General features: G+C 35.3%; 1 protein-coding gene across 1 annotated transcript in view; it reads right to left on the bottom strand.

Moving 5' to 3' along the window:
• Nucleotides 1–12,225, bottom strand: part of col4a6 (collagen, type IV, alpha 6) — a 100,723-nt gene that overhangs the window by 31,663 nt on the left and 56,835 nt on the right. The window contains exons 5-10 of the mRNA XM_067400524.1: nt 3,312–3,446; nt 2,346–2,390; nt 2,152–2,268; nt 1,752–1,802; nt 212–289; nt 90–125 (exon numbers count right to left, since the gene is read on the bottom strand). Coding sequence (XP_067256625.1) covers nt 90–125; nt 212–289; nt 1,752–1,802; nt 2,152–2,268; nt 2,346–2,390; nt 3,312–3,446 — 462 coding nt within the window. The remainder of the gene's footprint in view (nt 1–89; nt 126–211; nt 290–1,751; nt 1,803–2,151; nt 2,269–2,345; nt 2,391–3,311; nt 3,447–12,225) is intronic.

The following is a 12,225-nucleotide window of genomic DNA, read 5'->3' on the forward strand; positions in this document are numbered from 1 at the left end:
CTGACAGGAGGATAAAGTATTTAACATGATAGGATCATGTAGCATAAAACATGCAATGTCAAAACTGTTCCTTAGACATCAGAACTTACTGGAGGTCCAGGAGGACCAGGTGGACCAGGTAGACCCTGTGGAGGGAGAGAATGGTGAAATTACAGTCTTTATACAGTAGACAGATGGTCTAGATGGATGGACGGATGGACGTAATACGTACAGGAAATCCATCTGGACCTTGGGGCCCCAATGGACCTGGAAATCCTGCTGGACCTGGAGGGCCATCAGTCAAAAATGGCTAAGGATTTTAAAAGAATTTGAAATTACCAAAAGGCAACATTTGGTTTTTAGTACTTGAAGGTGCACATAAAGTCAAAATTGGCAATATTCAAAGTTTTCTGAAGCCATGTGATATCTTCGTGTGACAAACAGTCATTACTCACTGATAATCTTTACCATTATTCAGCTCAATTCTTTTGATTCAATTTAGTTCAATAATTGTGTGAATGTTGCAAAGTTCATATATTTTTAAAATGACTTCAAAATCGTCTCTACAGTAAACAATAGTGTCATAATGCAGTTCTAGGTTTTGTTTTCTCATCCAATATATGTCAGTACAGTCAGATCTATAATATTTTCTGAATATTAATTGTCTTTTTCCACAAGTTGATGGATCTCTTTTATGATTGTTTTATGGTGTTTGTTTGTTTGTTGTTTGTTTGTTTTTTTAAATCTCGAAAGCTCCAGTCCTCATTCATTAAAGGTACACTATGTAACTATTTTGTTCACAATTAAATAGTCAATATATCATCAATCCTTACTATTTACTATGGTAAGCTTATTTTTTTAGGGTTTATATTTGAAACCTGACAAGGTGGTTTTTATGTGAAATTGCGCACATAGTTCACTCTTCCGTGCATGTCTCGACATATCCGTAATGGAGAAAAGTTGCTCCAGCTACTTTGATGTGTGTATGGTGTGGGAGTGGCATAGGTTAGTTGTTATAACGAGTAAGAAAGGCTGACATGGAGCAGCTAATCTTGAACCTCTGGGGAATCAGCTGTAAAAAAAAAACAAAAAAAACAAAACAAAGAAGAGAGTGTTCTTGCAAAAGAAAGCGCGACAGAGCTAGTAATAAAATGAGAATCAACACTGGCTTGGCTTTTGGTGGATGCCGAGATGTGGCATGAGTGAGGTATTTTATTGAACAGATAAATTGTCATATAGCATTCTAACAGAGTTCATTGTAAAGCATTATCTAATGTAAAGGGTCATATTCATCTGCACAGTCACAAAGAGCTGAAGCACAACCAAAACAATGTTCTTGCGCAAAATGCACGCAGTTTTTCTTTTTTAACCACTAGAGAGAAAAAATGTTATATAGTGTACCTTTAAACATGTTGGTGAGTAAATAATGATTTAATTCATCGGAGAACTACACCTCTTTTAACACAGCTCTCAAATGTCAGTGACCAATGCCCATCTCATCCCCTCTTTATTAAAACAGCAGAAAAAGTTGTTAACCTCCTTATGTGTGGCCCACCTGAGTGGATTCAAAGGTGCATGAGGTGTTGAAAATGACGGAGGGATTTTCCCAGACAGGTCTGTACTCCACACCCAGATTTACAACTAACTCACAACACATATTATTAACAGGGTTGGCAGTAAATGCCACATGTGGATGTGTGTATGAGTGTGTACATATTAAATGTTTGCACGTGTGATTTGCTTGAGTTTCATAAAGAATGATTGTAACTTACTGGTAACCTATAATACGGCTCTCCTTTTTGACCTTTCTGACCAGGGTATCCCTGTAATCAAATAAAAAAAATATGAAAACTATAGATCTATATATTTATATTATTAAAAATATAGATGTATATTGTTAAACAATCAGTAAACAATCAGTAATGACAATTTTCACAGCTTTTAAATAGAATAAAAAGAAAACAAGTATTACACTAATAAGCAACTGAGTATGTAACTTGATTGAATAAATAAAAAATAATATTTCTCTTGTTGTTATAGACACTGCAGTTGGCATTTGATAAGATGATTTCTTCAGTTATTAAGTGAAACTGCTACTTTTATTCAAATTTGTATATATCTAACTCCATAACCCTAATCTTCTTGAAATGCACATTAAGCCCTTATACTTACAGGAGCACCAGGAATACCAGGAAATCCATCAACAGCTCTGGCACCTGGGTCACCTTGTGTGCCATTACAGCCATCGAGACCTGGGGGTCCCCTGGGCCCCTCCTGACCAGGGTGTCCCTGTACAGCATGGTAAAATCAGCTTAGTCAACCATTTTAAGAGAAGAGGTGAAATTATAGTAGAACTGTGTACTTACAGGAACACCATCGTTTCCAGAAAACCCAGGAACACCCATTGGGCCCTGTCAAAAAATAAATAAAACACAAAAAGGCATTTGTACTACAGCAGGACCCAACGCAGCAAGATTTGATGGGCGAATGCAGGAGAATAAACAACTAAAATAAACAACCAAATAAAATGATTTACTGGCGAAAGTGTGTATAAGCTAGCCTTCCTCTGCCTGCTGCTGCTTCTGATTGCAAATAACTGTTGGTCTAGGATCAGTTTTGTCCATAACAATAGCATACTGACGAAAAATTTAGCAAGCGATTCAGTGTGTATCTGTGTTTGCACTCTGGAGAGCATCAAAGGTTTCTATTACAACATGCTTTTGCAGCTTTGAGCAAAATAACCAATCACAAACATATTTGTTTATTTTGTGAACGCAATGGCCAATCAGAGGTGAATCCACTCACTGGTCAAATCACAGTGTTTTTGTTCAGTGCTGAGTTCTGCATGGACTATTTTACAGACATACTGAAAAAAATCTTTGTATACTTTTAACTACAGGCTTTTGCAACAACTAACAAAAAATAAAAATTATTTACAGGCGCAAGTGTGTATAAGCTAGTTTTCGCAAAATATTAGTCTTTTGCATAACACTGCACCATTTCGTGCTTTTTATCTTCAGAAAGACCTTTCTTCCTCCTCATATTGCATGAGAACTGTGACTTGATTAATAATGTGAAACATTAGAGGTTGAAACAACCTCTTAAACAGGGTTTCCATTTACCTAAGAAAAACTATTTAACAAGCCTGTCTGAGTTATCTAAAAAAGATATGAGAAATTAATAAAATAAATAAATAAATAAATAAATAACTCTTGAAATCCCACTGAAAGTGAAATCCCACTTGCATAATATTTGGAAAACAGTGTATTTCAGCAAAGCAGTAATGGATATCTGTTATATGTGATAATTCCCATGTACCAAAGTAATCTGACCTTATCTCCATTTAGTCCAGAGGGCCCTTTGCGTCCTACATGGCCCTTTTCTCCTTTGGGCCCAACTGGTCCTGGGCCCCCCATGAAACCCTCAGGACCATTGCTGCCCACTTGTCCAAGTTCCCCCGGCCGCCCCTAGATGGAGACAAAAATTAATGTAGCAGTTAGAAATACAGACGCCACCTTAAAATGAATTGCTACAGTATGTTGTACTAACATTTGTAAGTCCTTTGGATAAAAGTGTCTTCTATATTAATAAATCAAAATGTAGCATGAATAATTTTTTTAATTCAATTTACAGGATAAGTCTGTGCATGAGGGAATGCATATAAACAAAAAACACTAAAATTATATCAAGTTATTACTTTAATCAAGCACTTTTTATCCAACTTTGAAGAAAAAAAGAGAAAATACATGCAGAAAAAAATTAAGCTATATAATCTGTAGTATTTCATTTTTGTGTTTTAGTAAAACACTTTAAATATCAAGGAATAGCATAACCACTTGTTTGTCACTGGTAATACTCATTGCTGACCAAATGGTGGCGACATAATCCCACATTTTAACTCACTGCAGCTGGTCTCTCGACAAACAGTGTATAATTATTGACAAAATTATTTAGGGCATTGCTTATAAAAGGGCAAGTAAGTAATGTGTATTGACAGCAGGAGATGTGATATAGCAACATTCTCTGGTCTAAGTCAAAAAGGAGTAAGTGGATATGATATTGGCCCCTAAAATGCAGCAATCCCTAAAAGGGATTCGAAGGGCTTCCAGAGAAGAGCCCAGCTGTGACTGCGGGTACCCAATATAAGTATGAAGACTGGCCAGAGATAACTACTCAATCAGACACCTATTATGAAGTATTTGCACATAAAACAAGACTTTAACTGAAGATGAGCATATGCCTGACGGTGTTTGCTCTATTCCGATTCTGGTCTGTCTACCTCCTTTACATTCCTGTCTTAACTACACTGTCCTGTAAAGTTATACTAGCTCTGGTGACCCATTAGGTGACTGAACAACCTTTTTATTGATGTTTCCATATTACTAGGACCAAGGAGAGATCACTTGCATGCCTCAATGTATGATTAATCTAGTGCAATGTTCAGTCTGAGAAGAATGTTGTGTAAATTTGTTTGTATAAAACATACTGTAACAATGAACATATGAGGCGTGTTGTCAAATGGCCTTAGGAAAAATGCATGTCTTGAAAGCAGACACTTCAAAACTTCACTGGAAATGGAGTATTAAGATTTTGCATCTCGCCACATGGTACAATATTACAAACAAACAAAAAACAAGATCAAGGGTCTGCAGTCTTAACAGGATTACAGCCACAAAAACAAATGCATCCTTGTGCCATGACAGGGTGTTTTTTTCAATGGACTTCTGCCATAAGAAAGAATTATAGAGCATTAGTGTGGAAACATACAGAAAAAGAGAATAGAAAGTGCAGATGTTTCAAAGCAACATTGTAGGGAGTTTCTTTTTAAACATTTAATGTGGTTTCATTTTATCCTTCAAGCTATTCCTCTAACAGCAATGGAGGTGGAAGGAAGGAATGTGTCAATTCTTGCCCACATCAGCCATCAGAGGCTTAAAATTTAATCTGAGGCTAAACCAGACAAGCAGTCTTGGTTTGAGATTTAAAAGTGGTTGGTATTGGGAAACCAGAATTAAATAAGATCTGTATGCAGCTGAGCAATATATATATAAGTAGTACAATTAAAAACAAAACAAAACAAAAAAACAGTTTATTTAAATTCTTATAAGATTTCCCACACATTTTGCACAGGCAAACAAACAAATCAGTAAAATGAGCAAAACATACTTTGAGTGACCTGGGTAATATATAGCTACTAGAGGGCGTCAGCAAAGTTCTAAGGGTGCTACAGGATGAATAATTTACATTGATAACTTATTATAATATATTAAAATAATCAAAATCTAAATTAAAATGCCAAAAAGAACATAAAATAAAGTCAAATCATATTTCTCCCCGCATGAACTTTCGTTTTCTGTCTCCTGCATTTGCATATGTATGAGTGAAAGTCAGTGGAATGAAAAGTGTAGTGCCCCTTTAGATGTTGCTTGCAATGCCAAAGACCTTAATTGGCTGGTACAGGTGTGTTAATAGAGTGCTACAGTTTTTGGATAAATTCCTAAAATAAGGTCTGTGGTGAACACAAGCTCAAGAAATGTTCACATTTTATCCTACCTCATAAAATACATCAGTAACAGCCTCTTGTGATTTTTTTTAAAGGAACACTCCACTTTTTTTGAAAATAGGCTCATTTTCCAACTCCCCTAGAGTTAAACAGTTGAGTTTTACCGTTTTCGAATCCATTCAGCCGATCTCCGGTTCTGGCGGTACCACTTTTAGCATAGCTTAGCATAGTTCATTGAATCTGTCTTAGTACACGATGTAACTACAGAAGAGTCAAGTTTTAAATAGGAAAAATATCAAAACTCTTTGGTCATTTTTAAGCGCGATGCTAACGGTCTAATCAGATTCAATGAACTATGCTAAGCTATGCTAAAAGTGGTACCGCCAGACCCGGAGGTTGGCTGAATGGATTCGAAAACGGTAAAACTCAACTGTTTAACTCTAGGGGAGTTGGAAAATGAGCCTATTTTCAAAAAAAGTAGAGTGTTCCTTTAATGCTTTTACTTGTCTTGAAAAAAGCGGTTGCTAACAAGTGAATAAATGGGACTACAAAGGTTGTCAGGGACATTAAATATCATCTAATCAAACAGGTAATCGCATCTACACACTGTAGTCTGCTTTCACAGCTTTGATGTGTTTAATATCATGCTCTTGCAAACTATTACAACTTGAACTTTCAGGGAAAATGTTTTGTAAATAAAGACTGAAAGAGTTGTCAGATTCTTAGAGGTGGTGGAGTTTGAAGTCATGCAACTGTAGTAGCTTGTTTATAGCCTATAGCTTTTTACTCCTGCCGATTGTATTTAGGCTTTGAAATTCTACAGAGCTTATTTTCTGCAGTAATCCAAAAGTCATTGGAAAAATCCTATAGGGTTTAGGTCGAAGGAACCAGGGTGAACCAGTTGTTCCGCGTTGGCCTACAAAAATATTTCATCACTGAAACACTCTATTAGCAAGGAAGAAAGGCAGCCCTCAAGGAACAGAAATGGACATAGATTGGCAACTTTGGCATGGGCAACATGCATTTTCTTCGGAAAACAGAAATTTAGTTGTTTCTGTTGAGTCGACTGTTCTGATGATGATTTGAACTGCATTCCACCACCAAGCAAATGCACTGGACGAGTGAAATACCTTAAAAATCACTATTCGTCTCTATTAACAGAAGGGCATTCCAAGATCATGATCTGCTCTCATCTGTCTCCTTCACACTTTGCTTCATAGGGTTTCAAATTGTAAACACCGATATTAACCACACGAAGATGGAAAAAGTGACTTCCAGCCACATTAATGCCCACTAGACTGCTTCGTTTGTGGCACAAATCTGCCCCCTCACAATGGACACAATAGAACTCATTCTGCCTTTCTAAGCCAGCCAGTCTTACTCGCCTGGCTAGTGAGCATGCACCTCACTTCCTGTCGGAACGTCCAACAGAATCCATGAGCCAACAGATTCCCCCGGCTCAGTCCTGTTGGCTCTGAGGATTTGGTAGGAACCATTGTTCGTGGGCAGCGAGGCTCAGGCCTGATTTTACCTGTCGCGCCATGTGTTCATCGAGAGCGGTGATGGAAGCAGCGCTAGGAAACACATCAAAAAGGGCTAGGGTGCGGACTGAGTGATTCAGCCTCGATAACCAAATTTCTCGAAGTGCACCACCCCGAAAGTAGAAGCGAAAGAAGCAGCCGTGCCAGGCAGACAGCAGTGAAAACACACACGCACTGACTCAGCAGTCTTTCTCTTGTTCAAAATTTAACCCTGAAGGCATGCTAATGTGATAGAGTCACACTGTGTTTAAGTGTGCGTGCAACATTTATAAACAGCTTGCCATGTAATGATTTAATGATTTTGTGTGAGACCTTCATCACAAAACATCTACAGTACTTAAAGCTTTCATAGACTTTCTGGAAACATTGACCTAGTTTGTTTATTGTCACTATCAACAAATTTTTCAGCATACTAGGCATGTGACGGTATCAAATTTTCATGTTGCGATTAATTGATGAAGCTTTTATCACGGTATACGGTATTATCGCGATATTAAAATAAGTTGCAAAACCATTTTTGTCATAATTTAACAGGTTTAAGAACTCTTTTTTTAATAAAACAAAAACAACTCTGACTGAAATTTTTAAACAGATTAAAATGCAAAAGAATTAGGCTATAACGAACAACAGATAACACTTTACTCTATTTAATGCATTAACTAAGATTGAGCAATAGCTACATTTGTTACAGAAAGTTTTTTTTGTTGTTAATGTTAGTTTAGAAACACAACTGATTATTGTTAGTTTTATCTCAGGTCCATTAAATAAGTTATTTTGATTTTAGTAATGTTATTAAATAGTAACTAAGAAATTAACATTAATTAATAATAATTAATACTTTATAAGTATTTTTATTGTCAGTTTAGTGATAATGAATTAACATGTTAACTAATGAATCTTTAAGTTTTACTGAACAATAACAAATAATCAGAACATTTCTAATCATTAGGGCATGTTGTAGTCCAGATTAAAATATAAAAATGTTTAGGTTTGAAAATAAATTACTTTTAAGTCGTTTTTAAGTATTCAGTATTTGGTGCTGTGATGAACAACACTGAGATTACAAAAAAATGAATGAAATTACTTTGTTTGCACGGTTTCCGTGGTAACCGCTGCACGTTGCTGTTCCATCAGCGCCCTCTGCTGTCAGAGAGTGAACGCGCACTTTCATTCAGCTCGTCTCCTTGTTCCGCCATGTGCTTCTCGTGCACGTTGGGATTGTTTACATCTCTGAGCGCGTGTCCTTTTGACGCAGAATACAGCGGTGTTGTGCATTTTATACGATTGATGGGTAAAGTATTCTTAATTGACTTATAAAAAATTAATAATTGGTAATAAATTATTATTTACGGTATTCTGAAGTGCCGACGAGTACAATATCGTGAATATTCATTATCGCGATTTATCGCATTACCGAATATCGGCATAAGTCTACAGCATACTATAAACAAGTATGTGCCTGATTGGAGGATTTCAGTATTAAATGTGTGTATAAACATACTCCATATATAACCATGGAGAAGTTGATCATGAGAGTATATACACTCTAAAAAAATGCTGGGTTAAAAACAACCCAAGTTGGGTTTAAAATGGACAAACCCAGCGGTTGGGTTAAATGTTTGCCCAACCTGCTGGGTAGTTTTATTTAAACCAACTATTATATATATGGCTAGCTTAAAATGAACCCAAAATAGTTGGGAAATTAAAAACCAGATGCAATTAGAGACAACAATAATAGCCAAAAGGTGAATGTTTATTAATAAGCTTTACTATTTTATTAATATAAATTTAATAGTTTAATAGTTTATTAATATACATTTATTAATAAGCAATTTAATAAATGTTTATTGTTTAATAATTATTCATTGAACGTTAATAAATGTTCATTTCCAACATACTTTGGATTCATTTTAATTAAACAATACAGTAATTTTTAAACAATAGTTGAGTTAAATAAAACTACCCAGCAGGATGGGCAAACATTTAACACAACCGCTGGGTTAAAACAACCCAATTGCTGGGTTTGTCCATTTTCAACTCAACTTGGGTTGTTTTTAACCCAGCATTTTTTAGAGTGTACCTAAAACACCACAGAAGTGATATTTCAAATTTCATCTGTTACTGTGATTTTTTTTTTTTTTTTTTTTAAATAACTTATAAATTATTTAATAAAAATATAAACAAAATAACTAATGACAGTTGTTATTTAGAGGTCACACTTTTTTCCATTTCCATTTTGGATAATAAATTGCTGTTCAATCAGAAGTTAGTAAATAAAGTTGCACACACATACACACACACACACACACACACACACACACACACAAAAACAAAAAAAACATGATAAGGCTGTCAGCAAAGGCTTATTGCAATTTTCAATCACATCAAACATTACTAATTTTTTTTAGAAATTAGATCCATGACAAAGACACTTAAAAACTCCATGAACAATGCATATGCAATAACAATGCTGGAGGCAAAGAATGGGGGGAAAAAAAAAAAAGAGATGGAGAGAGAGCTATGTAAACATCACAGTATTTTGCATCTACCAGCATATAGGTTATAAAAATTCACTGCTGTATCCTCATATCAGAATATACATCTGATATCTGATATCAGATACCATCATTATATCTTATGTACACTTATAGTCCTATTACATATATGCTAGTGTGAATATCTGTGATGTGTTTAACCCACATCCAAGTGTTACATGTTTTATAAACATTTATTTTTGCCCTGGTACTTACATATGATCCCCAGTAGGGGACAGTCTTATTTCCAAAGACACAACTGAGGTTGCATGCAAAGAAAGTGTAGTTTATAAGTAAGACATTTTCTAACAATTTCAACCTGTTAGATCAAGACATCACCCAAGGGGTCAAAAATTACAAGGGCCAAAAATCATGTTGGGGTCTGTGTGAAAATGACCTCTCACCTCCTTTCATCTCATTATAAATGATTTTTGCCTTAGAATAACAACAAAGACAAGGATACAAAATGCAAAAAAACAGGAAGTCTAAATAATTTATATCTAGATGTAACATTATCAGTCTTGTTAACACTCAAATACACTTGGTTAATCTAAACAAGTTTAGGACTGTTTAGACTCTGTTGGTTAATACCTCTTGATCTGGATCAACACGACACCTGGCTGCTCACAGTAAGTGTGTTTACATACACTTTAAATATTAGATTTCAGACTAAATCAATAATTCATCATTTAAAAAATATGTTCTAAAAACTTTGGCTAACATTCCATGGAATTGTTATGGAAATGTTCAAAATGTCCAGTTTTTTTTTAATTTTCGATTTTTTATGTGAACATTAAGGGAAAATTCCATTTTATCATTATGGGAATGTTACATTCAGGAACATTATGGACATGTTACATTTGAATGTTCTCTGAACATTCTGAAACAACATTTTTGTTACTAAATTTTTTTTTTTTTTTTAAAGTCCAACTAAAAGTTTCAGAACAAACATACCATGAACGATGTATAAATAATGTTTTTGTGCTAACATTTTTAAAATATTATTAAGGACCAGGTAACTCTTAACGACTATTCTATTAACATTACTGGAAGAACATCTATTCTTAATTTTGAGAGAACAAGAATGTTAGCTAAAGTTCTGAGACCGTTCCCTGTTAGCTAGGTTAGTCCAACTAAAATCATACAAGTCTGTACTAGTTTCATCCACCATGTTTGTTAATTACACTATAATTGGCCTCTGCATTGTGTGCGAGCAGAAGTGACGTAAGACTATGTGAAAAACCTTTGTAGTATGATTATAACTGGATGCACATGTAAATGCACGAAGCAGCTATGGGTTTTGTCCCTCAAGCATGTCTCTCTCTAGTCAAGATGTTTGGTTAAATCGTCTGTAGCCAAAACATAACTCACATTTGTTTGGATTTTTGTTGTGTTTGGGGCAGACTCCTCTAAACGAAGAAACATATAGGGATAAAACAGATAACAAAAAAGTGGGATAGCACGTCTGTGTTTTATGTGATCCCCCATATATTGTAAAAACTGAACATATATAGCTGTACCTTAAAGGGATTACCCATAAATGAAAACTGTAATAATTTACCTACACTCATGTCATTCTAAGATCATAAGACTTTCATTCATCCTCAAAATGCAAATGAAGATATATCGTCCCTCCATTGAAAGCCCTTTCCACCAAAACTTTGATGCTTTAAATAGGTTATAAATTATTGTAAAAGTAATCCATATGAATCGAGTGATTTAAACAGTCTTTTGAAGAGACACAGTCTGTTTTTAGTGTAGTTTTGGGTGAATGATCTTTCAATGGAGGGACAGAAATCTTTCTTTAAAAATTTTCATTAAAAATATCTTCTTTTATGTTTCAATGATAAACAGAAATCTTAAGGGTTTGAAACAACATGATGGTGAGCAAATGATGAGAGAATTTTGGGTGAACTATCCCTTTAAGGAACATGATCTGACCCCTTATCTACATGCAGGTCTGTCCTTAACATCAGTTCTGATCATCTCAGTATGAAATCAAAGAGAAAGAAAGAACACTTCAGCATAAACAGACACACAAAAACTATTAATCTGATTTACTTTGAGAATTTTTGTGTGCTGAATATTTATTGTATTGTGACATCTGGGATAAGTGATTTGTGATAAGACTAGTGTGTAATGCAAGAAAAATAAATTTCATATTGTACATTACATTACATTACATACCATCTATGCACATGCCTGTATTCAGACAAAGTGTCTTTTTATAAACCTAATCAAGAGTAAATTTCTAAAGTCTCATGTTCGAAGAGTGGACAGACTGAGTAAAGATGGCTAAAGTGGTCACACATGCTCTGCACACATGAAAGCCAGTGTTGCTTTTCTTTGGCTGCCCTTAACCCAACCATTATGTCAGCATCCTACAACCTCTGACCTGTCTGGAAGCGGATGTTATTAGTCCAAATGTGATTAGTATGGGCGCCTGTTTTTGTTGGGTGGCTGACCAAAGAAGAATGCTCTTTTTTAAGATGGCTTATCATGGCTGATGTTTGTCTTTAAGGAGGGTTCAGAGACAGCTGGAAACAGATGCTTGAGGAATGGCCTCATGCAGGCAGGTGTATTCCTTTGACGTATTTGTCTGAGATCTATGGATGTAACACTTGGAAGCCCTACTGATTCTTGAGACATGAGATAATGTTAAAGCAGC

This window comes from Chanodichthys erythropterus, chromosome 11 (assembly GCF_024489055.1).
Source record: "Chanodichthys erythropterus isolate Z2021 chromosome 11, ASM2448905v1, whole genome shotgun sequence".
Lineage (NCBI taxonomy): Eukaryota > Metazoa > Chordata > Actinopteri > Cypriniformes > Xenocyprididae > Chanodichthys > Chanodichthys erythropterus.